This window comes from Selaginella moellendorffii, unplaced genomic scaffold (assembly GCF_000143415.4).
Source record: "Selaginella moellendorffii unplaced genomic scaffold, v1.0 SELMOscaffold_17, whole genome shotgun sequence".
Classification (NCBI taxonomy): domain Eukaryota; kingdom Viridiplantae; phylum Streptophyta; class Lycopodiopsida; order Selaginellales; family Selaginellaceae; genus Selaginella; species Selaginella moellendorffii.
This window is the reverse complement of record NW_003314278.1, coordinates 2,412,000-2,437,467: the sequence shown is the minus strand read 5'-3', so window position 1 is coordinate 2,437,467 and position 25,468 is coordinate 2,412,000. Positions and strand designations below refer to the sequence as shown.

General features: G+C 49.5%; 12 protein-coding genes across 15 annotated transcripts; 4 read left to right on the top strand and 8 right to left on the bottom strand.

Moving 5' to 3' along the window:
* Positions 1 to 2,294: 2,294 nt before the first annotated feature.
* Positions 2,295 to 4,213, bottom strand: LOC9640395 (probable LRR receptor-like protein kinase At1g51890). Its single transcript, XM_024676465.1, has 7 exons — positions 4,046 to 4,213; positions 3,772 to 3,989; positions 3,587 to 3,713; positions 3,470 to 3,535; positions 3,239 to 3,419; positions 3,025 to 3,160; positions 2,295 to 2,954 (listed from the first exon to the last, which is right to left on the bottom strand). Exons 1-7 carry the CDS (start codon positions 4,197 to 4,199, stop codon positions 2,559 to 2,561), a joined length of 1,278 nt encoding a protein of 425 aa, XP_024532233.1. The 5' UTR covers positions 4,200 to 4,213; the 3' UTR covers positions 2,295 to 2,558.
* A 137-nt stretch (positions 4,214 to 4,350) lies between these two features.
* On the top strand, positions 4,351 to 5,174 carry LOC9640047 (exosome complex component RRP41-like). The gene has a single exon (XM_002971760.2). The coding sequence runs from the start codon at positions 4,405 to 4,407 to the stop codon at positions 5,155 to 5,157; it is 753 nt and encodes a 250-aa protein (XP_002971806.1). The 5' UTR covers positions 4,351 to 4,404; the 3' UTR covers positions 5,158 to 5,174.
* On the bottom strand, positions 5,148 to 6,968 carry LOC9640046 (SNF1-related protein kinase regulatory subunit gamma-1). The gene is made up of 6 exons (XM_024676466.1): positions 6,721 to 6,968; positions 6,490 to 6,662; positions 6,248 to 6,421; positions 5,919 to 6,194; positions 5,688 to 5,851; positions 5,148 to 5,635 (listed from the first exon to the last, which is right to left on the bottom strand). The coding sequence occupies exons 1-6, from the start codon at positions 6,869 to 6,871 to the stop codon at positions 5,338 to 5,340; spliced, it is 1,236 nt and encodes a 411-aa protein (XP_024532234.1). The 5' UTR covers positions 6,872 to 6,968; the 3' UTR covers positions 5,148 to 5,337.
* A 2,387-nt stretch (positions 6,969 to 9,355) lies between these two features.
* LOC9640045 (protein SHORT-ROOT) lies at positions 9,356 to 10,743 on the bottom strand. Its single transcript, XM_002971541.2, has one exon. The coding sequence runs from the start codon at positions 10,721 to 10,723 to the stop codon at positions 9,410 to 9,412; it is 1,314 nt and encodes a 437-aa protein (XP_002971587.1). The 5' UTR covers positions 10,724 to 10,743; the 3' UTR covers positions 9,356 to 9,409.
* Positions 10,744 to 11,205: 462 nt separating this feature from the next.
* On the bottom strand, positions 11,206 to 13,360 carry LOC112346806 (pentatricopeptide repeat-containing protein At2g35030, mitochondrial-like). Its single transcript, XM_024676512.1, has one exon. The coding sequence runs from the start codon at positions 13,331 to 13,333 to the stop codon at positions 11,213 to 11,215; it is 2,121 nt and encodes a 706-aa protein (XP_024532280.1). The 5' UTR covers positions 13,334 to 13,360; the 3' UTR covers positions 11,206 to 11,212.
* LOC9640043 (p21-activated protein kinase-interacting protein 1-like) lies at positions 13,322 to 14,782 on the top strand. Its single transcript, XM_024676515.1, has 4 exons — positions 13,322 to 14,057; positions 14,128 to 14,413; positions 14,475 to 14,554; positions 14,608 to 14,782. Exons 1-4 carry the CDS (start codon positions 13,413 to 13,415, stop codon positions 14,626 to 14,628), a joined length of 1,032 nt encoding a protein of 343 aa, XP_024532283.1. The 5' UTR covers positions 13,322 to 13,412; the 3' UTR covers positions 14,629 to 14,782.
* LOC9640393 (B3 domain-containing protein Os01g0723500) lies at positions 14,699 to 15,990 on the bottom strand. Its single transcript, XM_024676516.1, has 3 exons — positions 15,817 to 15,990; positions 15,085 to 15,756; positions 14,699 to 15,032 (listed from the first exon to the last, which is right to left on the bottom strand). The coding sequence occupies exons 1-3, from the start codon at positions 15,883 to 15,885 to the stop codon at positions 14,805 to 14,807; spliced, it is 969 nt and encodes a 322-aa protein (XP_024532284.1). The 5' UTR covers positions 15,886 to 15,990; the 3' UTR covers positions 14,699 to 14,804.
* LOC112340442 lies at positions 15,980 to 16,796 on the bottom strand. Its single transcript, XM_024676366.1, has 4 exons — positions 16,733 to 16,796; positions 16,490 to 16,678; positions 16,361 to 16,431; positions 15,980 to 16,225 (listed from the first exon to the last, which is right to left on the bottom strand). Exons 1-4 carry the CDS (start codon positions 16,794 to 16,796, stop codon positions 15,980 to 15,982), a joined length of 570 nt encoding a protein of 189 aa, XP_024532134.1.
* Positions 16,797 to 17,206: 410 nt separating this feature from the next.
* Positions 17,207 to 18,281, top strand: LOC9640042. 2 transcript variants are annotated; one of them, XM_024676518.1, is made up of 4 exons: positions 17,207 to 17,297; positions 17,345 to 17,382; positions 17,445 to 17,580; positions 17,635 to 18,281. In XM_024676518.1, exons 1-4 carry the CDS (start codon positions 17,243 to 17,245, stop codon positions 18,087 to 18,089), a joined length of 684 nt encoding a protein of 227 aa, XP_024532286.1. In that variant the 5' UTR covers positions 17,207 to 17,242; the 3' UTR covers positions 18,090 to 18,281. The 2 variants fall into 2 exon arrangements, with proteins under 2 accessions (XP_024532286.1, XP_024532285.1); XM_024676517.1 differs by having other exon boundaries at positions 17,445 to 18,110.
* On the bottom strand, positions 18,079 to 21,634 carry LOC9640392 (integrator complex subunit 7). 3 transcript variants are annotated; one of them, XM_024676510.1, is made up of 7 exons: positions 21,533 to 21,626; positions 21,030 to 21,472; positions 20,790 to 20,966; positions 20,410 to 20,721; positions 18,736 to 20,348; positions 18,229 to 18,680; positions 18,079 to 18,175 (listed from the first exon to the last, which is right to left on the bottom strand). In XM_024676510.1, the coding sequence occupies exons 1-6, from the start codon at positions 21,606 to 21,608 to the stop codon at positions 18,236 to 18,238; spliced, it is 3,066 nt and encodes a 1,021-aa protein (XP_024532278.1). In that variant the 5' UTR covers positions 21,609 to 21,626; the 3' UTR covers positions 18,079 to 18,175; positions 18,229 to 18,235. The 3 variants fall into 3 exon arrangements, with proteins under 3 accessions (XP_024532278.1, XP_024532279.1, XP_024532277.1); XM_024676511.1 differs by lacking the exon at positions 21,533 to 21,626 and having other exon boundaries at positions 21,030 to 21,213; positions 21,276 to 21,411; XM_024676509.1 differs by having other exon boundaries at positions 21,030 to 21,634.
* Positions 21,635 to 21,682: 48 nt separating this feature from the next.
* Positions 21,683 to 23,494, top strand: LOC112346771 (pentatricopeptide repeat-containing protein At4g02750-like). Its single transcript, XM_024676365.1, has one exon. The coding sequence runs from the start codon at positions 21,683 to 21,685 to the stop codon at positions 23,492 to 23,494; it is 1,812 nt and encodes a 603-aa protein (XP_024532133.1).
* Positions 23,495 to 23,566: 72 nt separating this feature from the next.
* On the bottom strand, positions 23,567 to 25,400 carry LOC9640040 (EVI5-like protein). Its single transcript, XM_002971536.2, has 7 exons — positions 25,041 to 25,400; positions 24,750 to 24,945; positions 24,423 to 24,593; positions 24,239 to 24,355; positions 23,986 to 24,183; positions 23,761 to 23,919; positions 23,567 to 23,710 (listed from the first exon to the last, which is right to left on the bottom strand). Exons 1-7 carry the CDS (start codon positions 25,202 to 25,204, stop codon positions 23,609 to 23,611), a joined length of 1,107 nt encoding a protein of 368 aa, XP_002971582.1. The 5' UTR covers positions 25,205 to 25,400; the 3' UTR covers positions 23,567 to 23,608.
* Positions 25,401 to 25,468: the final 68 nt, after the last annotated feature.

Below are 25,468 nucleotides of genomic sequence, written 5' to 3'. Positions count from 1 at the left end.
CTAAGCTCATCACAATTTTAGTTACAATAGAGTTACTATATATACAGATCAGATGCTTTTGGTTGCACTTAGTAGAGATATGCTCCAGGAAATCTTCTTGCGTACCTGCTCTTGAATTTGATATCAAAGTGTTTTATCTGAGTGATACCTCAGATTCCATAGTTAGATGGCTTGTCACTCTTCACTAGAGGTGGAGCTTGACTTTTGATTTGTTTCTTGTAGCCACACTGCTTTTTGTACTGCCAAGGCTTTAGTGTACTCAACTTTTGTTGATGAGAGAGCTATAGAAGTTTGCTGCTCGCTGGTCCAACTGATCAATGCTTCATCCAGAAAGAACAATGACGGCACCTCAATAATCATATCTTCACCGTAGAGATATCTACCACAAATAATGTAAAGACCATATGTGGTGAAACTGAAATAATTAGGGGAAAACACAGTCCCCAGGTGGTGTTGTTGGAACAGCATGGAGCAATCTAAGCCTAGCGGGTATTGAAAGTATGCCACATCTTCTTGAGCAATCTAAGCCTCTAGGATACTGAAAGTATGCCTAGTTTTCTTTTGCTTGTCTTGTTCTTCATGAGTTTTCGTGGAAACTCTCATTACTTTTCTTTTTCTTGCGTTGTTCTCTAAGGCTCTGGCAAGCTGGACAAAGAGTGCTTGAGGAGAAGGCACATTTGTCTGCTATGGTGGCTTTCATAGAGCAAACAAGGACCTGAAAACTATGCAGCAGTGAAACCTGGCGTTCACTATCTTTCTATCTCTGTTTTGATAATCTGGTGGTGCCCATTATTAAAGCATGAGATTGATGGATGCAAAAATGCAACTGTGTTATGAGTTGTTTGAGAATCTTGCTCACTCCACGCTCCATACTCGGTGCACATGTGGATCAAGTCGTGCAGCATACCGACCATGCAAGGCTCCTTCTAGTGTAAAGAAGGGCCATTGAAAGGAGTGTATGTTAGTCAACGTCAACGTTCGGAACTAGTCAAATTTCCTTAGGGCTAGTGTTCTTCCCAGAGTTTTCTTTTCCCCCGCGCGAGCCCTTGTTCTTCGTGTTCTTGCCAATGAATAGCGGCGAGCGCAAAGAATCTGGCTTTTACAGGCCCGCCATGGCGCCTTCGTTCGTGGATTCCAGGCGCAACGCCAGGATGGGCCTGGGATTGAATCTTGGCGGCTGCTGCTCGCGCATCAGTGATGTTCGCCACCACTACGCCGTCAAGATCGTCCCAATCCCGCCCCGGCAGCAGCAGCAGCAGCAGCAGCAGCCCCAAGAACACGCCAATCCTCTCTTCGTGCGCTCCGACGAGGAGAATCCCGCGATCGAGCAGCGGCCGCGGCAGCCGTCGCCCTCGCCTTCGCCGCGGAGGATCCAGCCCCAAAGCTCGCCCAGATCCTCCCCCCGATCCTCGCCTCTGGTGATCCCGGAATTTCCATTCGCGGACGACGAGGACGAGAATGGCTGGGGCGGATTCTTGTCACCGGCACCAGGATCGGCATCGCCGGATTCCCTCTCCAGTTCGTCCTGGGATCCCGATCTCGATCACCAGCGGCTAGAGATTTTCAGGTGGAAGGGCGTGGATCTCCCCGTCTACGAGGGGCAGTGGGACGCGGACGCGATCGAGGAATGGGTGAGCAAGATGGACGGTTTCTTCCAGATTTGCGGCCCATCGATGAGCGAGCAGGAAAAGATCGACTGCGCGGTCTTCCATCTCTCGGGCGCCGCGCACAAGTGGTGGCGCATTGTCGGCTCCGGCTCGTCATCGCCATGCAACAAGAACGATCCAACATCCAAGATCGCCCACCAAGATCGCAATGGCGGGGCGCCGCGATCCAAGAATTCCCCCAATCTCACGCCGGAGCGCCGCGCGGGGGCGCCAGGGATCCGGAGCTGGAAGGAGCTCAAGACCGAGCTCGTCAGATTCTTCATGCCCAACGACGACTGGGGGAGCTGCCGCGGCGATCGATCGCTACTCTTGCGGCGGCTGGAAGGGATGAAGCAGGATTATGGCATGCCACTGCGCGACTACGATCAGCTATTCCTCGAGGTCTACCTGGACGCCATCGCCGTGGGGCTGCCGACGTGGGACGTGGTTCTCGCCTACGTGGAGGGCCTCTGGAACAAGAAGCTGAGTCACGTGCTGACTCACATGATCTCCTCCAATAAGATCTCCCTCCAGACAACCATGCGCCTGGCCAGTTTCTTCGAGAGCGATCCTTCCACGGTGTGTCCATGGTGTAGCACGCCACTGCCATTCTCCTCTTGCAGCTAAGTGCTCTGGTTTATTTTTTTTCTTTGCTTCCTTTGATCGGATCTTTCAGTTCAGAGCTAAGTTCACTACTTTTGCTATGGATCTTCTTCCGTTCGATCTCCATTCTCCACTTGCAGCTAAGTTCTCTGGTTTTTTTTTCCTTCCTTTGATCTCATCGTTCAGTCGAGAGCTACGTTTACTATGTTGATCTTCTTTCGTCCGACCTTTCACGCTGCTTCGTCCTAGTTAAGTTCATTCTCTCAGTCCTGGGTCTCGGGTCTTCACTCTTCCAGCGACTGTTACGAGCTAAGTTGTTGTTTCTCCTTCAGTTGTTTTTACCTCTCGCAAATTCGAGAAGCTGTAAGATTCGTCTTCAGAAGTTCCGAAGCTAAAGTTTCGAGTGTTTTGATGGTAGTAAACTGGCTCGGAACGCGCGTGGTGGTGTTTTGCGGCCTGGACGGGAGCCAAGGGCGTGGGCGTCGCAGCCTCGATCGTTGCTACAGTGATTCTCCCTTCCTCGATGTCCAGCGCTTGCTTTAGCTCTTGGACAACTTCCGGCATTGCAGGCCTGTGGACAGCTCGAGGCTCCACGCAAAACATGGCGAGCTCCGCGGCTTTCCAGATGGATTCGATGTTATAGACAGCGTCGAAGATGGGGTCTATGATCTTGTGGATTCGCCGCTCCAGCAAGAAGCCCCTGGCCTGGAAGAAAGAGCGACTCGGCTATAGCGATGGAAAAAGTGGAAGAAGGAAAGAACAAATTCTTAGTTACCCAATCGCTGAGTTTGAGCTGTTTGCGAGGCTTGGGGGTGTCGATCAAAGCTTCTCTTCCGGAGATGATCTCCAGCAGCACCACCCCAAAGCTGTAAACATCGCTCTTTTGTGTTAGCTCTTGAGTTTCATAGTACCTGTGTCATCCAAAATACGATTGAATGATCAGTATCGCAAAGAGAAAGATAGATCATGGGAAGAGATGAAGAACATACTCAGGATCGACATAGCCTGACGTACCCTTGACTGCTGTAAAGATGCGACTTCCCTCCACCAGCTTTGAGAGGCCAAAGTCCGCAACCTTGGCTTGCATTGCGCTCGTCAAGAGGATGTTGCCGCTCTTCAAGTCTCGGTGGATGATTGGAGGATTGCAGCCGCAGTGCAGGTACTCGATCCCTGCAAGAGTGAATGAGCTCCTCGAAAACATCGACAGCACGAAAACGTACCTTTGGCAGCATCAAGCGCGATTTTCAGCCTGGTTTTCCAAGAGAAGAGTGTCTTCGAGCTGATATCTGGAGTTCCAGAACAATGGCAGTCGATTCATGACGAGTAAACTATCTTACCGTGAAGGCTTCTTTCGAGCGTTCCTCCAGAGAGATACTCGTAAACTAGCATCCGAGAATTCGCTTCGTGGCAGTAGCCAACCAGCGAGACGACGTGACGATGGTGAGCTCTTGACAGGAGTTGGACCTGGAGTGATACCACTGTAACAAGAGCAAAACAAAGAACAGTGTTTCAAAGGGCTTACCTCGTTGAAGAACTCGTTCGCTCCTTGCTTGGAATCATAGGACTGGACCTTCACTGCGATTTCATGGCCGTCCGGGAGAATCCCGTGATAAACTGGCCCGAATCCTCCTTCTCCAAGCTTCCTGCTAAAGCTCTCGGTAGCAACTTTGATTTCCAGGAGCTGGAAGGGGCGTGCTTGCGTTGGAACATCAATGCTGTTAGCTTCCTTCTTCCAAGCAACTGGTGAAAAACATTCCACTACTTAGATGGAGAAAGAAAGGGAAAAGAGTGCCTACCTTGTTCCAGCGAAATAAATCCGATCGGCTCTGATCTATGCGAGAAGCTCCTCTTGAGACAATAAATCGCGACCACGATGATCGCCGAGACGAAGCTGAAAGCCAGGACGGAGATCCCCACGGCAGCGGTCAAGCCAGAACTTGGCGAAGCCATGGAGCTGGATCTGGGGATCCCAACACGAGTGCATCGAATCCGCGAGGTACTCCAGTATAAATCCTAAATTCCATGCTTGGCCGGCGGCTACACAAGGAAACAAAAGAGCTACATTCCCCGCTTTCGTCGTCTTCATCGCAAGAGCCCTAAACTCTCACATTTTTAGGGTTCTTGGGGCCTTGGGGTTTAAGCACGCGCGGGAGAGATGGCGCGGCAGCAGCGATCGACGCAGGCGCTGGAGGAGGAGCCCCATCGCGCCCCCGTATTTTCCAGCGATGGGGAGAGGATCGACGGGCGCCACGCACAGATGTGCCGCGCGGCATTCTTGCGCACCGGCGCCGTCCGGGCGGCGGCGGGATCGGCCTACGCGGAGTCGGGCGACACCAAGGTGATCGTGTCCGTGTTTGGGCCTCGCGAGAGCAAGAAGGCCGAGGCATTCAGCGACGCTGGGCGGCTCAATTGCAACGTCAAGTACTGCTCCTTCGCGACGCCTGTGAGAGGGAAGATGGGCGCTGCCAATGCCGAGGAGAGGGATCTCTCATCAATGCTCTACAAGTCTGTGGTGGGCGCTGTGGATCTTCGAACGTTCCCCAAGACCACTGTCGACGTCTTCGCGCTTGTTCTTCAATCCGGGGGTGGCGATCTTCCGGTGATCGTCACTTGCGCATCGCTCGCTCTAGCCGACGCGGGGATCGTCTTGTATGATCTAGTAGCAGCGGTGTCGGCCAGTAGTATCCAAGGCCAGGTCCTGTTGGATCCCTCGACGAGCGAAGAGAATTGCGAGGATGGTAGTCTCATGGTGGCTTATATGCCCTCCAGAAAAGAGATCACGCAAGTTACCATGACCGGGGAATGGTCCAGCTCCAGGGCCTCGGAATCACTGGAGCTCTGCTTGGATGCCTGTGCCAAGATTGGCGATGTTATGAGATCTTGCTTGAAAGAGGCAGCAGCGCAATAAACCAAATCCTCTACTCATCCAAGTCTTTCACTGGGTTTGTTCTTACAGATTTACAGCATGTTTGAGTTCCTTGTGGCAGGAACTACACAATAAAGCGTCCGGACGCTGCTGCACGAACTTGGGAGATCCAAGTTTGTTTCACTGGTATGTTCTTACCATTCTGTAACTGACAGGAAGAATTCACACTTTGCAAGTTCTTGTGGCAGGAACTACGCCGGCGAAGAAATCTCCAAAGTAACCCGGAGGCTCGTCCACGAACTTGGAGATGATGTCTCTCAAGGTCACCACACCTTCGAGGTGGCCGTGCTTGTCCACGACGTAGATGCGGTGGATTCGGGCCCTGTCCAGCTTGGAGATCACGTCCTGGAGCCTCTCACTCGACGTGCAAACGATGACAGGGTGGAGGATCGGTGAGGAAGGCTGGTCTTTTTGCAAGATCGACTTTGTAACTTGGAGGAAATCCTTCGCTGTTATTGTTCTGCAGAGAGGAAAGCTAAGTTTGGCACTGGAGAACTACAACGAGACTATACCGGTGAGATTTGTAAACTTGTGGGGCTGTAAGTAGAAACCGGACGTCTCTGATACTGATGTTACCGATTGGTTTGTTGTCAGACTTTGTGATGACAGGCAAGCCGCCAACGTTGTGGTACCGCATCACTCGAAACGCTCGAAGAACTGGCTCGTCTTCCACGATCTGGAAAGTTTATGAAAGAGATTGGTACAACGACGAAGGAGATAAAAGAAGGAGATGGTTGGCATGCCTTCAACATTTTGGCTGATGTTGTCGATGGGAGGCCAAGCTGTGCTAACGACAGCTTACCGAGGCTGTCGAACCAAGGTATGCCAATGCACTGCGAGAGAACATGAACTACTGCTGATTGCGTGATGAGACCTTGTATCTCTGCTCGTCCAGATTCCACAACCGGGAGGCTTTTCATGTGATAATTCGACAGCAGCAGTAGCACTGTGAGAAGAGTGTCGGATTTTTGCACCGGGAGGAATGGAGCCCATCTAAACGATCCAACGATGTCTTTCACCTGAAACTTCTCGTGTAAGTCTTTTTCTTTGATCTTTGTTTTGCTGGACTGACCTTGCTTTGATTGTAGCAGGACGAGGAAGTAAGTTCTTCAAAGAAATCGCTTTCTAAAATTTCCGGTGGATACGGCTCTGGAACAGCTGTACGTCCAAAGCTCCCCGAAGATGCGAGTGCCGCTGCTTGCAAATTTTCTAGCTTTGCACTAGCCTTGGGAGAGGACACTCCGGACTGGAACACTCACAGCTTCAAATCACAACCATAGGAAAACGAAAAGAACAGAAGTTGGAGAGACCAACCTGTTGGAGCAGCCACAAGATGATCCCAGCAAACTCGACGATTCCTATGTACCGATCGATCCAGCTCGCGTCGTCGGGGGCCTCCACATCTCTCACCGGTGCGCTCAAAACGTTGTTCCTCGCTAGAATCTGGACAGCTTCCGCAATGCTCGCGTCTGATGCTATTTCGATCACTGCGCAGCGATGAAGAAAATAGCTAAAACAAGATCAAGAAGAGAAAGAGGAGCTCACCTTTGGCTTCTCCGAGTGGGGGAAAGGAAGAGACCGCGATGCTGTCGAATGCGGCGTTTAATCGCTGTGGAGATGGGAGGTGAGGCGAGAGCTCCCAGAGCTCCTCGAGGCGGCTGGGAATCTCGACCTTGATGCTCGCTTCGTGCGCCATTGGAGAGTGAAAATACAAAACAGTGTTTGTTCTACACTCGCCTTGTCTGTGTTTTCCATACAGGCATAGACGCAAAGGAAAAAAAATCAAATGACGCCAGCCAGCTTGGCCAGACACGTGCCAGCGGCCATGCAGCCGCCGGAGAATATGCCCGTCGTCTCTATCTCGATGAACAGTAATTTCCTTCTTATCTGCCCCGGCTCGTATATCAATCGGGCTGGAACGTCGTTTCTAGCCAAGGTGGTGCCGATTAATCTTCCAGCATTAACTGTAAGTTTCAATTATTGGAAGAACGCTTGGGGTTGAGTGAAAAGTAGAAATATTCTAGAATGGCAGTTAAGCCAACAAGCGTTCTCTAGAATGAGTACTTGAGCCAGAGGCAAGAGGTTAGAGAGAAAGTGTCCACATAGGTGGACTATATACAAAATTACAAAAGTACAATTGTTATTTCAACCACTTAGAAGAATACTATATTTATATAGTCTTTTTGAGTTCTATTTTGCATAGTTCTTGTTTTAACTATTTATTTCCTTTATTAGTAATTGAAATCCAAATGAAAAATCTTATCGTTTTATGTGTAGAGTTATATATATATATATATATATATATATATATAGATAGATAGATAGATAGATAGATACATACATACATACATACATACATATATAAATATAAAGTGAGTTAATCAGCCATAATTTTGATTTTTAAAAACATGAATTACCTTTTATTATCCTAAATTGTAAATTATATCATGGGTTGAGTTGTGGGTAGCTACCCCTTCATGCTTTTTCTTTTGATAATGGTTAATAGTGAAAGTATGGTGAAAGCTATAAATTTTAATGTAAATATTTTTATATACTATATTTTAAAGAAGGGCTATTTAAGTTTAAACTACTTTACAAAAATGTAGAAACGAGTTTTGTTACTAAACTGATAAAAATTAAGTAAATCTCAGTAAAATATAAAATATAATACAATAAAAAACAAAATAGATTATAAAAAGTATAAACTATAAATATAAAAATAAAAAATATGGTTAAATTTTTTGGCAAGGATTAGTTAAAATTATATTTATATATATATAAAAAAGATTTTTTAAAATAAATAAAAATAAAATACTTATAAATAAACTTTATATTTTGATTTATGGTTTTGCTATTTAAATGTTTTACCTTTAATGATTTATTGGTTCTAAAAAGTTTTTGTTGCTCAGTTTTTAATACTAATTTTTTCCAATTTGAAAAACTTGATAGATGCATTAAAAAATTGAGTAATTTTTTAAGTAAGTGAAAATATATATTATAATATTAAAACTATATTCTTAAACATTTTATTAATATGGAAATAAATATGGCTCTAACAAGTTTGATTTATTTTTATCCACATTTACCATATCATTTGTTATATTACCTAATTACTTGTTATGTGTTACATGCTTAATATTATTCACATATGATCCATGGAAGCATTTTTTTTCCTTGCCCAGTAGATTATACACTTGCCTCCAAACATCCTGGAAGCCGCAAACTTGCATGCTTCATACATCCTAACGCTTCCCAAGATTCTCCCAGATCAAGAAGTGAATCTAAACAGCACTTCCTACCTGCTGCTTCATCTATCTTTACAATAGTAAGTTCTTATTTTTTCTTTTATACTTGTAAACTTACATCTCTTTTTTTAAATCTTATATGTGAAGCGTTTGCTGGAACTGCAAATCACTACTTGTGTAGCTAGAAGTAAACTAAAGCCCTCTAATTCCCGACATACTCCATCACAGTTGAAGCTTATTTTAATTTAGCCTCCACTTGGATCATATGGGGCGAATGGCATGCTGCTCCCAAAGGAACTTCCGAAGGAAGATTGCGAGTCACTGCACAAAATACTTTCTTTCTTTTTTTTTTTTCTGATGAAAGCATTTAAAGTTTCATCCTATAACTATAGACATTCCCTAGTCTTGGCTCTCCAAATCCAAGGAATGGTTAGTCAGCCAGCTAGAAAAACACTTGGCAAGTCTGGGTTTGCAGCTTGGATAGACAACCAAGTCAGTCAGCCCTAATTCAATAGCTAGGTCGCCTCATCACCTAACAGACAGAGAGTGAGCATGCAAAGCTCAATAAACACGATCCATGGATACTCTGCCAAGCAACAGCAAGCCAAATTAGCATGTTAAAACTTGAACAAGCCAGCAAGTATAGCATACATTGAGGAAAACAATCACTGAGTTAAAGGACCCAAGTACTCCCCTTCCTCAGACTCGTGAGACCCTGTTTTATATAATTGTTAGGTGAATCAAGCACATAAATATACTTTGTTCTTGTTTAGACAGTTCTCTATCTTGGACAAGGATTGCAAATTACCGTCAACGAATGTCAAGAGATAATTTGTTTATAAATTATAAACATGTTTATAATTTATAAAAGCAAGAGTAATCTACATTGTAGATATGAACATAACTGTAAAAAGTCAGTTTTAAATAGCTAAGTCTAAATGAATACTAAGTAAAATTTAATAATATTTCAAAATGGTTTCTTCCCCGCGCTAGGGTTGTTGCTTCCACACTGTGACAGCGATGGCGTTCTCTTCCTTCCACGTCAAGAAAAGGCCAATGTCACAACGCTGGAGGCCCCATCCAGGTTTGTAGCGCTTGAGCAGCGCCTGAATGTCGTCCACGACCTCGGATTTCAGGGGCTTGGGCACGAATGCCTCGCGTTGCATCGCCAGGTTCCATTTTTCTGGCGCCCGTGCACCCGCAGCGGGATCGTCATCGCAGCCTAGCGCCGCCACGATTCGCCTACCGGCGACGCGCTCCAGCATCATCCTCTCGCCGCTCGTCCTGGGGAAGCTGCTGTCGAGGGATTCGAAGAACATGGAGTAGAATCGCTGCGCCTCGGCGAAGCGCGTCAGGAATTGAGGAGAGGAGAGGTCCACCTCGTCCTCCACCACGATCACGGCCTTCGGGTTTACGGCCCGGGCTAGAACAGCGAGGGGGCGGCCGTGGCGCTGGTGCTGGAAGAAATTCATGGCATTCACGATGAGCACCTCGTTGCTCCGGGTCTCCAGCATTGCCGGATTGATCTCCTCCGTCTCCACGGCGGCGAGCACCGAGAACTCGAAGGGGATTCCCATGAGCCGCGCGAATTTCTCTAGCCGGTGAGTGATCTCTCTCATGACTTGCTCGGAGCTCTCTTCCTCCTCTCTGGAGCTAAGCCGCAGCGTTGTGACCCGCAGGTGTGGAGGATGCTCGGCTCTCATCGCCAGCGCCTCGAAGAGCGTCGGCCACTGGGTGCAAAAGGTGTTGCTCACGTCCACAATGTGGACACTCCGCTCGCCCTCGAGCGCTTCCAGGATGGCTCCGTTGGCCGCCACCATCCCCACCGTCATCCAGGGGCTCAGCTCCTGGAACTTGAGCACCATCTTCTTCATCGACGCGAAGGAGTGGCTCTTGGCGGCGGCGCTGCACAGGCTCCGGTAGTGCTGGCCGCCTCTTCTCGTCAGCTTTGCGAAGAGGGCCTGGAGGAATGCCGACGCGAGCCTTTGCTCCGTGTTGCCGTATGGAGAGGAGAGCTCGTTGAGCACCCACATGAGATACTGGACTCTCGGGCCATCTTTCTCGTCCACTGCCTTTGCGCATTCTTGCAGGAGCTCTGGAGCCCAGTTGGTGCTGCTGCTTGATCCGGCCGTGTCGACGGAGTTCGCGATGAACTTTTGGAAGCAACCAGAGAGGTCCGTGTCGATGCTGTTCCCAAATTCTAAGTTGTTTTGCTCATCGTTCTTCTGTTCCAGGGATCTCTTCTTGCTGCTGCTGGCAGCCATTGATCTAGTATGATTGTCTTGTGCTCTTGACGGCATCATCGCCTCAGACGAAGATAGATGGCTGGCTCAAGAAATCTATCCATGCTATAATCTAAAGCTGCGACTGAGAGAGGTACTTAACTCGACAATCGTCTTTGTAAGCTCGCCGCGTCTCCCAGCACCATATTTTTCCTTTTCTCAGGTCTTAAGCAAAAGAACTGATGAGGGGACGGAAGATTCAATTCGGCGATCAACAGCGTGTTGACGACGAGCCGGCCCCTCCACGTGGAGGAGTTTTCACGTTTTACGGTAGACTTTATCGACAATGCCAATCATGTAATCACTTGTTGAGCAGGGCCATAGCGGCAAAAATATGGAAAACTCTCAAGGATTACCTCAGCTGTGTTGCGAATCTCAAACACCACCAAAGTTTTGGCCTGTCGGTCTTCTCCGGGGAGCTTTCAAAGGGGTGATACGTCCTCTTTGCGCACTGTTTTCATGTCCATGGCTGACACAAACAGTGTTTGTCTTTGTTTCCAGAGCTCTCCATCAACACACGACGTTGGCTGCCAGAACATAAGTCGACGAGTCTGTCGATCCAGTATCCAGGGCATTTCCCACTGTTCCTCGAGCTTCAAGCGCGCTGTGGCCACGGCATCTGCAAGCCGCGAGCAGGCATCTCCATTCCACATCGCTCGGCTCGAAAGGCATGCTGCTGATGAGGTCCGTCGCGTCTTGGAACCGCCCAGCTCGCGTCAAGAGATCCAGCATGCAACTGTAGTGCTGCTTGGAGTAGTCAAGGCCAAAGTCAGACTTGATCGAGCCAAAGCACTGCCGTCCAGATTCCACGTCTCCTTTGCGGCTGCAAGCGACCAACACCGACACGAAGCAAACCAGCCGGGGATTCGTGACCATCACAAGTCTGTAATACAAATCCACCACCTTTTCAAAATGCCCGTTCTGGGCATATGCTAGAAGCATGGTGCTCCAACTTACTTCTTCGTGCTCGGGCATTGCGGAAAACAGCCGCTCCGATTCTGCCACCTGGCCGTTGTATCCGTACACGACCAGCATCTGCGTCCACGTGTCGGAATCTCTGGTCTGCAAGTGATCAAAATAGTGTTTGCTCTTGTGAGGATGCCGAATCTGGGCATATGCTTTAAACATCTCATGGTTGCGAACGGCATCGTCAACTTGCTCGAAGTACTGAGGATCTATGCAGATGAAATGCCCGTGTTGAGAGAATCCTGCCACCAGTAGACACCACGATTCTATGGTCTTCTCGGGAATTTTATCATAGATACTCTTGGCGTCTTCCAGGAGTTCCTTTCTGGCAAATGCCCCCAGCATGATGTGGAACGCGGCCAAGTTTCTCTCGGGCATTTCACCAAACAGGTGCCTGGCCTCTCTGATGCTATCGCTTTGTGTGTACATCGACAGCATTGTCAACCATGAAACCAGATTGCGGTAGTGCATGGAATCGAACACCTGCTTTGCCTCTTGGACGTGAGGGGTGCCGGAATAGCCAGCAAGAACCGTGTTGTACGACGGCACACTTACATACGGACACAAGTCCATCATTTGTTTGGCCTCTTGAAGATGCCCAGATTGGGCATATGCAGACGCCATTGCGTTCCAGCAAATGGTATCCTTTTCGGGTATCTGGTCAAACAAGGCTTTTGCAATATCAAGATACCCGTATTGGGAATAAGCTACCAGCAAGGTGGTCCACGATACGCAGTCCCAAGCTGGCATCACAGATAGTACGTGTTTTGCCTGGATGAGATAACCACTTTCTGCATAGGCTGATACCATTGAGTTCCAAGATACCAAGTTCAGCTCGGGCATTGCATCAAAAACGCTTTTGCAAAGACCAAAATCACCGTGACAGACACAAGCAGCCATAAGCACATTCCATGACACTAAATTGTGTTGTGGCATGCAATCAAAGAGTAGCTGAGTATATTTCACATTCCCCACTTGGGCATAAGCTGATAAAAGTGTGGTATATGATACAAGGTCTCGTTCGGGCATTTCTCCTAGCATTTTCTCAATTTCATCCACAAGCCCTTTTGTTTCATATGCAGCTAACATAATGTTATAGGTGATGACGTTCCACTCTGGCAATACATTATAAAGTTTCTTTGTATCCTCAATATGCCCCTTTTGGGCAATTTCCGAAAGAGCTGTGTTATATGAAACTATGTCGTACTGAGGCATGATTTTAAAGATGGAAGTCGCACTGCCTAAGTCGCCGTTTTGTGCGTAAGCCCAGAGCAGTGCATTCCATGTCACGAGATTTCTGTTAGTCATCCTGTCAAACATTCTCCGGGCTTGTGTGACAAACCCATTTTGGGCGTATCCCACAAGAAGTATTGTCCAGGAGAGAAGATTCCAACAAGGCATAGAATCAAAGAAGACCTTTGCTTCACCAAGATTCCCAGTGTGAGTGTATGCTGCAAGCATTACGTTCCAGAGCGCTATGTCCCTTCGTGGAGTCTCCTCAAAGATCCTTTTACATTCTTTGAGATTCCCAGCCTGGACACTTGCGGCCAGCAGCGTGGTCCAGGCAAGAAGATTCCACTCGGGCATTGCATAGAGAATCTTCTCTGCTTGTGCAATATGCCCATTGCGGGCATATGCTTTCAGTAAGGCCACCTGGTCATTCATTTAGAATCGACTGAACATTTTCGTTTGAATAGTAGAATATGCGACGAGATGCGTTTAGGGTTTTAGTAGGGTTTAGAGAATGAAGAAGAAGATCGTAGCGGGCTCGTACGAGCGCTTCGTCTGGGCATGGGACGCGGACCTTGCCACCGGCGAGCTCTCTCAATCCTTCTCGCGGCCATCGCATCTAGGGCCGATCAAATGCGCCGCGGGATGGGGCGGCGATCTCGTCACTGGCGGCTCGGATGACACGATCCACATCTTCGACGTCGCCGCCAATCGCGACGTGGGCGTGGCGGAGGGGCACAGGGCGTCTGTGACGGCGCTCGAGTTCTTCGGCACCGACGCCACCGGGAAGGCATCGCACTTGTTTAGCGCATCCGAGGATGGGACCATTTGCGTGTGGGATGCCGGCAGCTGGATCCACTTCAAGACGATGAAAGGGGGCAATGCGGGGATTCTGGATCTCTCAATTCATTCCTCCGGGAAGCTGGCGATCTCGGTGGAGCGACACGGTGGCTTTCGAATGTGGAACTTGCTCAGGGGGAGGTGTAGCTTCAAGACTAAGGTCGCGAGGGAGGCTTCGCTCGTGAGTTTCTTGCCCGAGAAGGAGCATAGCTACGCGATGGCGTGCGGCAGTGCTGTGGAGATTCACAATGCCGAGGATGGGAAGGTTTTCCAGACCCTGGATCATGACAAACCTGTGCTGTGCATGGCTCCATTTCACGTAAGTCTTGATAGAACTCTTTGTTCTTCTTTTTTCTCTTTAGCAACTAGTGACTGGGACTTTTGATCAGGATGAGCTTTTGTGCACAGGAGGAGAAGACTGCAGCGTGAGTGTGTGGGACTTTCGGTCTGGGAAAACCGCGCATAGAATCGCCGCTGCTCACGCGAGCCGTGTCAAGGGAGTGGACAGGCTGAGCGATTCCCAGCTTTTGGTTTCGGCCTCGTCGGACGGGACCGTGAAGGTGTGGGATTTGCGAGTGGTGTCACAGGCAGAAGATGATGGGAAGCCAGTGCCGCTAATGCAAGCCGATACACGAGCTCGTCTCACCTGCGTTGTCGGCTTCAGTGCTGGTGTTGGTAAGCGAGCTCTTCGTTGGTTTTCTTGTGATGAATCTCATGGGTGGTGTGCACTTTTCAGGCGCATTGACACGCGATGAGGAAGAGGAAGTCGTCGAGACGGATGAAATCAAAGAGACCGATCGGAAGAAACAACGAAAGGTATGTCTAGAAAAACATGAAGCCTTGGCATTGTGTCTAAGCTTTTGTTCCAGGTCAAGAAGCAAAAGGTTTGACGCCATGCCAGCAACAATTCTCGCGTGTGCACGGTCCTCGGACTGAGGCAGAAGAAACGCAAAGTTTCGGTTTTGTGAGATACAGGTACTGTGATTGTGATGCAAGAGAAACCATATCTATAAAGCCTGGCATTCCTAAAGCCAGTGGCATTTTGATGCTTGTCGCTTTGGTTTTTCTACCTGTAGATCCGAACTTGGAAGGCTCTCTGGGTGATGAGTTCGAACAGACATATGTCCAGCTTCTTCAGGACGTGATGCTTCGCAAACTCTGGCCACCCGGCACCCAGGACGCACGCTCGAATTCCCAGCCACTTGACCGTCCACAGCGTCGATTCCCCGTCCACCACGCTGGTCGTGGCGGGCTTGCGAGGAAGATATCTTTCGGCAAACTCCCTCCTCACACTCTGGAAAAAAAAAGTCATCCAGTCATCTTGCGAGGTAAACGTTGTCTCTTACCAGAACCGTCTCGTCGCCTTGTATCTTGACTATAAACGTTGGCTTGTCAGATTTGTACGCCAGCGCCGCGTCCATGGCGAGGCGGTGGAGGTGGAGCTTCGATCTCACCAGCGGCGGCCGGCTCCTCAAGTTCCGCTCGAGAAAAGGAGGGGAGCTTTCACGCTGATGGGGGAGCTCTGGAGATGGTTCTACAGCCATAGCTACTGCCGGCTCGTGATCGTCTGGAGATTGTTCTTCCGCCATAGCTACTACTGCTGCCTCTGCATCACCGAGCATTCCACTCTCCTCTACTTCTTCTTTCACCACCGCCTGGACGCAAACCGGCACCGCCAGCTTCGGCGCTGGTTTCTTGACGATCCTGGGCTTCCGGACGATCTTTCGGCCTCCAATCCGGGGTGGCCTCCCGCAGAACCTCTCGGTCCCGAAGTCCTGGCGGTCCGCTCCATCGGCGGCGAAGATCTTGAAGCGGAGGCGGCCGCGGCCTTCGTGCATGAAGAGGATGACCTCGCCTCCCTTGAGGCTCTTGTCGCGTGCGAGGCGGTTCCAGCCCGAGCAGAAGTAGGCGTGCTCGTTGGTGGCGATTGGCCACTCCTGGCCGCGCTCGTCCTGGAGGAACACGGTGGTGTTGCACAACTTCTTGAGCTGATCCTTCGCGAGCCGCCTTGGAACCGACTAGAGAATCAAGAAAAGTTTGGAGTTTTCGCTATGATTCATGCGGAAGCTAGAACATACCAGGTGTGAGAAGCGGACGGGCTTGTGTATGACGCGGACGAACCACACCTTCTCCCTCTCGTCAGCCATTTCTAGAATTACTACCCTACTTTCGAGGTGGTGAGGTGTGTGCCAAAAAAGATAACATTTACTTTCCGCGCGAGCGAGAGAGAGAGAGGAGAAATCAACACCAAGGACACCTCTTCTTCATGACTGAGATGCTGCAAAGGACCAGCGTCCCTGCAGCGGCGGCCAGCGCCGTGAATCGATTCACAGTGCTGGCGTCGTTGGGGTTCCCTGCTGGAATTGGCCATTGGACTTCTTCGCTTGCAGCGAGCTCGAGTTGGAGTTCTTCCGCATTCTTCTTGCAGCTCACGGCCACGGATGGAGAGCTCAAGTTTACGAGGTGGTAGCTGTCAATGCCTAGCGGCTGCCAGGAACGAACAAACACTCGGTTAGTAGCACATTAAAGATGTAACTGTACCGCATAACGAGCGTGTAAAGGGAGTGAAGTCTCGGCATGGAAGACGTTCGCGTTTTGATCCAGCGAGACTTGTATTCTCACGGTGACTGGTCCAGAGAAAAACGCTGGCCTCTCCAGATCGAGATCACCGGATACATGGGCTGCTTCATATCCTGCAAAAACACATCTTTTGCATCACTTCGGGGAGGATTTCATACACGAGTTACTTACTTCCCATCCGAGTTAAGCGCTGGAGTTGGAACGTATCGGCAAAAACGGAGCTTGGGAGATTTTCTACCAAGGAGAGCCTGCACGAGTCTCCCTGGAACTTGTTATCCAGTTGCAGGCTGATATCGGTTTTGAGCTCCCGGTGCGACCCACTCCCCTCAAGCGTTCTAGCAAACTTCACAACTTCGTTTCCTGGTGGCCACACAAGCGCTAGAGTCAACTAAAATGGCGCAAAAGAAAGAGTACCTCTAATGAGATGAGCTATGGCGCCCAGCACAGCCACGAGCAAGATTGCTCGTGGTGGTTTCATCGCTTGATGAAAGCTCTCCCCCTGCGGCAAAGGAACCCTACACAAAGCATTTTATAAATGGTTATGGCGAGCGTCATACTTTCCGCAGCTCCGAGCTCGGGCTTACGTTACAAGCAGTGCGTTATTCCACGACACCAAGCACTTCTGTGGCTTCACACAAGAGATCACAGGTTAGTAAGCTGCAGAATTGCGAAAGCCTACCGTCGAGACGGTCCAGTCGAAAGAAATGTAGTCTGCAAAGCTAGGCGAGCGCCGGACGAAGGATTCGTCAGCAATGCCGCGCTCCGGCTCGTTTTATGGAGTATGACTGGCTTCTACGCTGTCTGGCTGTTCATTCTCCCATATGCACCAGTGAGAGCTCGGCTCTTTTGCCTTCTTCTTTGATTTTTTGAGCTTCTTGCTGCCAGGGAGATCCTGCATGGGCAATTGACCAAGAAACGTTGTCAATGCTTTTCCAACTATCACTAAACTTCTTCTTTGTACTACCTATCGCCAATGCTGGTGTGTGTGGCACAATTTTATCTCTGACGTTCAGTTCTCTTCTTCAGCTGGATTTCACGTAGTAACCGCTCCTGTGGTTCACCCGGTGAGTACATCCTCACAAAGCCACCATACATTTACTCACCACCATACATTTTGGAACCATAGGCTGCCGAGGCGCTCTTCAACATCGTTATGGGATGGACTCTGCTCTTCGGACCCATTATCTTTTCTGACGCTCGAAACAACCGGTTCAAAGGGTCCTTGGAAGCACTCTGGGCGGGACAGTGGTTTCTGACGAACGGTAAAAACGAGCTTCGCGTGACAAAAGCACTAACTATGAAAGACATGACTGCAGCCTTTCTCATACCTTACATGGCTATTCGGTTGAACGAACAGGTTCCTACGAAGTCCCAATCACCAAGCAAGTTTTGCCAAGCAGCACTCTCTGCTGCAAAACCAATCGCTTTAGTCGGTGGAATAGTTGGTGCACTATCGATAGCTTGGGGCTTGGGAGGCAGACCTGACGCAGGATTTGGGAACATCGTTGATCGCTGGAACTATTTTCTCCATTATATAGGAACAGACCGTGTTGCATATGCTTTTCTGTGGGACGTCTTCCTTTATTCGATATTCCAAGTCTGGCTCGTTCAGAGCAACTTGAAGAAGGTTGAAGGCCTGCGAATGCGAAAGATGGTGAGTCTGCTAAGCTATGTTCCATACGTTGGATCAGTGGCCTACCTCTGGGGACTAGCCAGTGAGATCCCAGAGATGACGATGAGCCAGGAAAATTTACCTGAAGAATCAAAATAGCTGGAAGCGCGTCATTTGAAAATGAGAACAATCAGCTCTCTTCAGTGAAAACTCGTATTTTTGCTTTCGACTGCAAAACGTTGGCGCTGAAAATCGAACAAGAACAATGAGACGAGTTATTATAATTCATAAGAAGTACCTTGTAGCTATACAACTTTTAACTTTTGATCGAAGCGCGGTCCCTTCAGCATCCACTGTACACCTCTTTTGTCTGTGCAGACGCATAAGCGTGATGATACTTGGTAAACTCCTGGCGAAAGATTCGAGACATCTATAGTACACGAACACAACCCCTGGGTCTGCTCGCCTTCCAGAGACGAAGAAATGAACGCTAAAGTATTCTCTGACTCTGACACGTTGTCTCGACCAGCCAGCCATTTCAGAAGGACATGGTCTTTGGTGTCACGAGTAAAATTCGAGACATGCTGCGTAGAACCGGAAAGCGCGAGGATGCAAGACAACCTCTTCAGCGCAAAACCTGCTGGTAGATTAATTACCTCCAGGCCGAGACTTAAAGAGAGAGGCGAGCCCCTGGGAACACTAAAATAACGCTCTTTTGTATGGGCATGCAACCGCAGCTGCGTTCGAGGCCTGGAAGCAGAGGAACATTCAGTTAATAAGAAAGTATTGTAGAATATCTGCTTACCTCGAGTTGAAGAAGTATCTAGGCAGCACATATTCCTCACGGAACAGCTGACGCATAGCTTCGTTTAAGAATGGAATCCCTTTCTCCTGAGTCCACGTAGCCCCGTTCGACTCGGAGAACTTCAGATGCAAGGCCTGCTTCCACACACTCTTTACAACCTGCGTAGCTGGTTGTGTTTTAAACCAAGGAACGTTGCGTCTGTAGCGTAAATCTCCAACAGCGATGCGTCCCAGCACGTCGTAGAACTGCTGCAGCATAGTACGTCCCTGGATAAAGTGGGCAACTTCTTCAAACACGTCCGCCTTGTAAGTGAAACTGAAAGCCGTCGTCCTCGAGCGTTTCAAACCGTTGCAAGTGTCTCTGGGCCATGGTAGAAACGCAAAAGCTGTACAAAACGCCAGGAGAGAGGATTCAAACATCCTGGCGTATAAAAGTTCCAGGCTGCCGTTGTCAATGCCGATGAAGGAAATACTTAAGATGTAGAAATCCCCAGCGAGAGCCTGAAAGTCTGACGCAATCAGCTGCGCCTTTCCGTAACAGGTCAAAAGAAGTCCCTTGGCAGTAAGATCCCCGCCATGTACACGCTGATGTTGAAGAACCGAGTTGCAAAGCGCGACAGCTTCCATCATGATTTGCAATAGTCGGATTCGAAGCCTCACAAACCGACGTTGAAACTCAAACTCTATAGACCTGTCCAGCTGAACTCCGGCTTCCAATGATTTTACCGATGATTTTAGCATCTGTAGAGATTGACAACCTGTTTCCACAAATGTCGCGTTTCCTGCGTCTCCTGCTGTTTTAGACCAGAGCTTTTCAGCGGAGCATAGCTGTAAAAGAGCCTTGAGCCAGAAATAGCACGCCTCGGACGTGACTACATCGCAGATAACTCGGTAAATGCCTTCGGCGATGTCCCACTGTCCAAAGATGCAGGCGGTCTTTGCAAGTTTATATGCAGGCCAGAACTTCGATGACTGCACCAATGCCTCGGCAGCTTGTTGCGCGTACTCTGGAGTATCTAAACCTTCAAGCAGAGATACTTTGAAAACCGCTGGAAGTAGGCCCATGTAGGCTTTATCGTAAGCACCGGAAGAGCTCAGGAGCTGAGAAACCCGTGTGACCCGCTCGCAAATGGTGGTCATCTTCGAGTCGTTCAAATCCAGGTTTGTCGCACAGATAAGTAAGCAGCGACAAGTAGGCTCCAGTAGAGTTATATTTGATGAATCGTCGGTCGCGTCACGCATGACAGTATCGCCGGAGACGTCGTTTTGTTCTTCGTCCTTCGTGATAGTGGACTGAAGCTTCTGAGCAAGAGATTCCACAAGAATATAGCAGGCTTTCGTAGAGTTTACGACCAGTCTCAGAGTCAAACGGTAGCAATGAACGGCAGCACCATCAGGAGACGTGATAAGACGATGGCAAAGTAGCGAAGATATCTTCTTCAAGAGTTCAGTAACTTCCGAGTCCGATGGTTGTCTGGAGCGCTCAAGCTTGCAAACAAGCTCTACGAGCAGGCGGAGCGCTTGAAAACTGACAGACCACTGTCCGTCTTGAGAATTCACTTCCCCGAGAGAAATGAATTGGCTCAAACATTCTATAGGATAATTCGTTGCCACCTTGCACACAGGAGAAATTCAATAACAGAAAGACCAGGAGGAAGGCCGAGAGGCTGGTTACCTTTTGAAGAAGACGCAAAGCTTGGCAGCGTATCACGGAAGGCTTGTTCGTATCTTTGACCACTGTAAAGAGCGGCACAAGCTCCTGCTCCACAGATTCCAAGTAATATATCGATTGAGGTAATAACTTGGTCAGATAAACCAGCGAAAGCATCTGGACAGACGCTCCACGATCCGAATTGGCATACTCCAGTAGCAGACGAACGTGAGATGGAAGTAATAATTTCGCCTTCCCGGCGAGGTTGCTCAGAGCAGCTAGCGTCACCTTTGCAACCTCGTCGTTGGGATGCTTAAGCAGCATCTCTTCTCCAAACTAGTTTAAACAAGCACACAAAAAAATTAGCAATTCCACAAGAAAAAACAGAACAAACAAACTCTTGCCTTGTGAACGTCAGCCGCCACTGCAGATGATATCCACATTTTGGACAAAACACGAATTGCCGCAAAGTCGAGGCTAGTTGATGTTTCCAATACATCCTTCAGCTTTCTGGAGCACATAGCAGCAAAAGATGGCGAGTTCTCGGAGAAACACCCCGCGGCAAAGAATGCAGCCTCCACCTACAAATTAAAAAACCAAGGAACCAAGTTTTCACAGCAGCAGGATCAAATCAAACGTACTACCTCCTGCTCGTGAGTGGAGTCCATCGACAGTAGAACAAGCCGATGCAAGTCACTGCTATCACAGTCGAGCTGAGCCAAGCATCCAAGAGCCCGGATGGCGAGACACCGAGCTGTGAGATCGGTGCTCCTAGCAACGGTCTTCACCTTCTTCAACACCTCGACGTAGTCGGAGATCCTTTCACCGCTAAGCAAGGACTTAGTCGACGTCCTGGCCTTCCTGTGGCCTCTGTACACATAGAGAAGTACCTTGAGAATGCACAGCCGGATGACATTGCTGCCATTCTTGAAAGAGTCCGCGAGCCGCGAGAAGATCGCGTTGGCGGACGCTAGGTCCTGGCCGGGATCCAGCCCAAAGTGATCGGCGGCGGCCTGGTTAGCCGGGGGCTCCAGGCTCCACTGCAGCAGCCGCGGGGCTAGATTCATGATCGCCTCGCATTGTCCACCTGAGAGAGAGATCGAAGGAGTCGAATGCTGCGGTGGGAAGAGAAAGAAATCGATCAGACCTGTTTTCAAGGATCGATAATCCATGTCGAGCTCCCGGTACCACGCCAGCGCCTTCATGGCGCCTATCTCCTTCATTGCTACAAAAAACCCTAAAACCTCGTCTCTAATGGTTCTAGCGGCAAATGTAGGCAATGTGAGATCCCAATTTCATGGTTGAGGCCTTCGCTCAGCGCCTTCGAGCTTGCGTTTCTCCCGACGAGGCCGAAATTCTCCACACCGAAGCGTCGGGGAGATTTAACTGCCAACGAGACGCTTACATCTCCAATCTTATCGTCCAAATGTATGGGCGATGCGGCAGCGTCGAGGCTGCTCGTCGCGTCTTCGATGCCATTCACGCACCCAATTCTTTCTCCTGGAATATCATGCTTTCGGCATATGCCACAAAAGGGCATTTGGACGAAGCAAGTGCTTTCTTTAATGCTATGCCAAGTAAAACAGTGATATCCTGGACGACTATAATGACAGCGTACAAGGACTATGGTCAAGTAGAAACAGTGAAACAAATATTTGACGCTATGCCGTATAGAAACATAGTCTCCTGGACAACTATGATCGACGCATATAACGCAAAAGGGCATTTGTATAAAGCAAAATTTACCTTTGATTCAATGCCAGAGTGGGATGCCGTCACGTACAATTCGATTCTCGGATCGTTTCTTGAAAACGAATATCTTCATGGCGCGAGAAAGATCTTCGATTTGATGCCAGAGCGAAACATAATCTCATGGACCGCTATCGTGATCGCAAATGCCCGGGCTGGGGATCTTGTCGAGGCCGTGACTTTGCTCCACCGGATGCCCGAATGGTCGCTGGTGGTGTGGAATGGCCTGCTTCACGCTTTTGCTACTACATCCAACGATGGTATCGGTGAGATCGTCGCTGCTAGGACGAACAATCTCGAGCTTGCGGAAGAACTCTTCGCTTCCATGCCCGAGAGAAACCTCGTCTCCATCAACACGATGCTAGCAGCGTACACTCTCAAGGATTCGATGAACAGGGCAGTCGATCTCTTCGAAAGGATGCGCGAGTGGGACATTGTGTCGTGGACGACGCTCCTGGTGGGATTCTCTCGAGCCGGGCGAGTGGAAGAGGCCGCCAAGGTCTTCTCCGCGATGCCGGAGCAAAACGTCGTCTCCTCCACGGGAATGCTGCAAGCCTACGCCCAAAACGGGCATCTGGAACAAGCAAAGCTCCTGTTTGATCGCATGCCGGAGAGGAATCCAGTCTCCTGGACGACGCTGCTCGTCGCATTCTCGCGATCCGGCTACCTGGGCGACGCCAAATCGCTGTTTGATTCCATGCCCAGCCACAGCCTCGTCTCCTGGAATGCGATGCTGGCGGCCTACACGCAAAACCTGCAATCCCACCGCGCGATGGCGCTCTTCCACGAGATGCCGGAGCGCAATGTCGATTCCTGGAACACCCTCCTCGCCTCGCTCACTCGCGACGTAGAATTGGCGATCCCGATCTTCGATCGAATGCCGCAGCGCGATTTGGGATCTTGGAACACTGCGATCGCGGCAGCTGCGCATTCCGGGCACGGCAGGGAAGCGATCGAGCTCTTCCGGGAGATGCAAGTGGCCGCCGGAATCCCAGATGAGGTTTCCATCTCGAGCGTCCTCACGGCGTGCACGCACCAAGGCATGGTGGAGATCGCACGGCAAGTGGTCATTTCGTTCCAGAATGACTATGGGATCCAACCGCTGAGGGAGCACTACAGCGGCATGCTGGACATTCTGGGCCGATCTGGACACTTGGAATGCGCGGCCAATCTCGTCCGCACGATGCCATACACTCCTCGAATTCCAGATTATGGAGCGCTGCTTGCCTCGTGTAAAACTCTCGAGAACGTAGAGTTTGGAGGAGAGATAGCACGAAAGCTTCTGGAGCTTAACAGAGATGATAGTTCGTCCTATGTCTCGGTTGCCGATACTTACACTGGAAATCTCGGTCGACTGTAACATAGTTTGCTACCAATGCCGCGAGAGGATCCTACCACTAAAATCCAGAGACCTCGGAGATGGAAGCCAAGAGAAAAGGAAGTGGGGCTTGAAACTTTCCACTGTTTCAAGCTCTCAACGTCTGAAACTTCTCTTGACAATCGCGCCTTCCACTGGTTTAGAAAAATTAGTCATGCGTTCGTATTCCTGCCTTAGCTCCTCCAGCCTCTTCGAAACCTGTTATGCGAAGGCGTGTGAGAAGTTGAGAGCAATGCTGTTGTGAGTACCTTGATCGAGTAAGCCATCGGTAGCAGAAGATTGGGTTGGAGAACATCCTCCGGGAAATTTCTGAGAGCATGGACAAGCTTCTCGAAGGGAAGCTTGACCAGATCATCTTGACAGTATTTCAGAAGCGCTAGTCCTACTCGAAACACAATCTTCACTCCCTGCAACATAATAGCAGCCTCGCAACTCTTCAGAAAAAAATAGATAAGCAAGAAAGAGATACAAACCTCGTACAGAAAAACGTCCCATATCCGAAGAGCTAGCGGGAACGGAAAGGAATAAGAAAAAACAGTGATAAACCACTGGCTGGCGTACATGCTTGGGTTTATCATTTCCTCTTCGAAATGAGCACCAAGTTTCGGGATATACTCTCGGACAAGCCGTTCCAATTGAAACAGATACTGTTGCACCAAAGGCAAACCAGCCTAGAGTTAAGCAGTTAGATCTCAGTAGAACGTCCAAACAAACAATGAAACAAACCAAGTAAAGGCCTTCCATTGGCGCATGAACTGCGCCCTTCAACAGCGCCACAAGCAACCAAAACGCATCCTCCTCACACATGTACAAAAGCAGCAAGCCTGCTAAAAAACCCATTCCCTGCGGTCATGGATGATCGAGGAGCTTAACAACATTGTTTCCAAACGTGAGAAAGTGTCGCTCTTACCTGGACATAGCCAACATCTCTGTCGTAAACGGAGTAAGCCTTCAAGACATTGTACAGCGAGCGCTGGCCAGGCCCGTGCCGCTGCTGGAAGAAAACATGCGACGGAAAAGTACGAGATATGTCCCGTATAATGTCCAGCTCCGAGGACGAAGTCTCGTACAGAACAAGTTGCTGCGTAAAAAACGAATCCCCGTGAGTGGAAAAAAAAAAAAGTAGTCGCAGTGCACCAGAAGAAAAGCTTAAACATCAAGCAGGAAAGACAAGAACAGAACGAGGAACGAGGAATCTACTCAAGAAAAACGAAGGAAAAAACGAAAGCATAGCTACCTCATAAACACCTTGGTTCATGAGCAGCAAGTCCCGGCTCCCGGAAATCAACTGCCAGACAAGTCCTCGCAACCGATCTGGTATACCTTTCCTGATGCGCCGCTTTACCACATTGGGCTTCCTTCTTACGTAGTGCCTCCAGTCGGCACCACCTGTGCCTATCATCTTTCTCCATTTTGTGAGCCTTCGATCCTCTCTACAAGGAAGAAACAAAAGAAGAAAACGTGTAAGAACCAATCCATCAAGAACACGACAATGCCATCAAACAAACTCCAAACAGAGGCTCGCTACCTGTCGCGATCCGCTGCGCGCGCCGGGTTGGATCCATCGGCGGCGCTCTCCGACTTCAGGAAGCCGTATTTGTCCACGGGCGTCAAGGGAGGGATCGGCCCCGGCTCAAACTCTGGGCCGCGCGATCGCTTCTCTTCATCGCCATCGCCATTGCACGCCTTCATCGATTCTCTCACCTCATTCCAGGCCTAGATCCCGAGGGCGACGAGGAGGACGAAATCTCTGCAGCAGCTTACTCTTTAGCTGCAAGGAGAACAGTGCAGCAGCGCCAGATCCAGCGAGGATGATTCTCTCGGGAAGAACAGCGGGGCTCCAGTCCACGCGCCCTGCCCAAGCAGTGCGCTAGAATTAGGGCTTGGAGGGAGGGGGAAATCACGTTTTTGAGCGTGGCGCAACCGCGTCCGTCCATCTGCAGAATCTAACGGCCG

Bases quoted from the DNA above. Each gene is read 5' to 3' on its own strand.
- LOC9640395 (XM_024676465.1), bottom strand. From the start codon at position 4,199: ATGGCTTCGCCAAGTTCTGGCTTGACCGCTGCCGTGGGGATCTCCGTC. The intron at 3,714-3,771 runs GTAAGCCCTTTG...GTATCACTCCAG, and splicing joins CGAACGAGTTCTTCAACGAG to GTCCAACTCCTGTCAAGAGC. The intron at 2,955-3,024 runs GTAACTAAGAAT...TCTTTCTTCCAG, and splicing joins AGCTCAAACTCAGCGATTGG to GCCAGGGGCTTCTTGCTGGA.
- LOC9640047 (XM_002971760.2), top strand. From the start codon at position 4,405: ATGGCGCGGCAGCAGCGATCGACGCAGGCGCTGGAGGAGGAGCCCCAT.
- LOC9640046 (XM_024676466.1), bottom strand. From the start codon at position 6,871: ATGGCGCACGAAGCGAGCATCAAGGTCGAGATTCCCAGCCGCCTCGAG. The intron at 6,195-6,247 runs GTCAGTCCAGCA...GAGAAGTTTCAG, and splicing joins CCTGCTACAATCAAAGCAAG to GTGAAAGACATCGTTGGATC. The intron at 5,636-5,687 runs GTATAGTCTCGT...TCCTCTCTGCAG, and splicing joins CAAGTTTACAAATCTCACCG to AACAATAACAGCGAAGGATT.
- LOC9640045 (XM_002971541.2), bottom strand. From the start codon at position 10,723: ATGATGCCGTCAAGAGCACAAGACAATCATACTAGATCAATGGCTGCC.
- LOC112346806 (XM_024676512.1), bottom strand. From the start codon at position 13,333: ATGAATGACCAGGTGGCCTTACTGAAAGCATATGCCCGCAATGGGCAT.
- LOC9640043 (XM_024676515.1), top strand. From the start codon at position 13,413: ATGAAGAAGAAGATCGTAGCGGGCTCGTACGAGCGCTTCGTCTGGGCA. The intron at 14,058-14,127 runs GTAAGTCTTGAT...ACTTTTGATCAG, and splicing joins TGTGCATGGCTCCATTTCAC to GATGAGCTTTTGTGCACAGG. The intron at 14,555-14,607 runs GTATGTCTAGAA...CTTTTGTTCCAG, and splicing joins ATCGGAAGAAACAACGAAAG to GTCAAGAAGCAAAAGGTTTG.
- LOC9640393 (XM_024676516.1), bottom strand. From the start codon at position 15,885: ATGGCTGACGAGAGGGAGAAGGTGTGGTTCGTCCGCGTCATACACAAG. The intron at 15,757-15,816 runs GTATGTTCTAGC...TTGATTCTCTAG, and splicing joins CCGTCCGCTTCTCACACCTG to TCGGTTCCAAGGCGGCTCGC. The intron at 15,033-15,084 runs GTAAGAGACAAC...TTTTTTTTCCAG, and splicing joins AAGGCGACGAGACGGTTCTG to AGTGTGAGGAGGGAGTTTGC.
- LOC112340442 (XM_024676366.1), bottom strand. From the start codon at position 16,796: ATGAAACCACCACGAGCAATCTTGCTCGTGGCTGTGCTGGGCGCCATA. The intron at 16,679-16,732 runs GTACTCTTTCTT...TGTGGCCACCAG, and splicing joins CATAGCTCATCTCATTAGAG to GAAACGAAGTTGTGAAGTTT. The intron at 16,226-16,360 runs GTGAGAATACAA...CGTTCCTGGCAG, and splicing joins TTTTCTCTGGACCAGTCACC to CCGCTAGGCATTGACAGCTA.
- LOC9640042 (XM_024676517.1), top strand. From the start codon at position 17,243: ATGCTTTTCCAACTATCACTAAACTTCTTCTTTGTACTACCTATCGCC. The intron at 17,298-17,344 runs GTGTGTGTGGCA...TCTCTTCTTCAG, and splicing joins ACTACCTATCGCCAATGCTG to CTGGATTTCACGTAGTAACC. The intron at 17,383-17,444 runs GTGAGTACATCC...TTGGAACCATAG, and splicing joins CCGCTCCTGTGGTTCACCCG to GCTGCCGAGGCGCTCTTCAA.
- LOC9640392 (XM_024676509.1), bottom strand. From the start codon at position 21,608: ATGAAGGAGATAGGCGCCATGAAGGCGCTGGCGTGGTACCGGGAGCTC. The intron at 20,722-20,789 runs GCAAGAGTTTGT...TGTTTAAACTAG, and splicing joins TGGCGGCTGACGTTCACAAG to TTTGGAGAAGAGATGCTGCT. The intron at 20,349-20,409 runs GTAACCAGCCTC...CCTGTGTGCAAG, and splicing joins CTTTGCGTCTTCTTCAAAAG to GTGGCAACGAATTATCCTAT.
- LOC112346771 (XM_024676365.1), top strand. From the start codon at position 21,683: ATGGTTGAGGCCTTCGCTCAGCGCCTTCGAGCTTGCGTTTCTCCCGAC.
- LOC9640040 (XM_002971536.2), bottom strand. From the start codon at position 25,204: ATGAAGGCGTGCAATGGCGATGGCGATGAAGAGAAGCGATCGCGCGGC. The intron at 24,946-25,040 runs GTAGCGAGCCTC...TCTTCCTTGTAG, and splicing joins CGCGCAGCGGATCGCGACAG to AGAGGATCGAAGGCTCACAA. The intron at 24,594-24,749 runs GTAGCTATGCTT...TTTTTTACGCAG, and splicing joins TGAACCAAGGTGTTTATGAG to CAACTTGTTCTGTACGAGAC.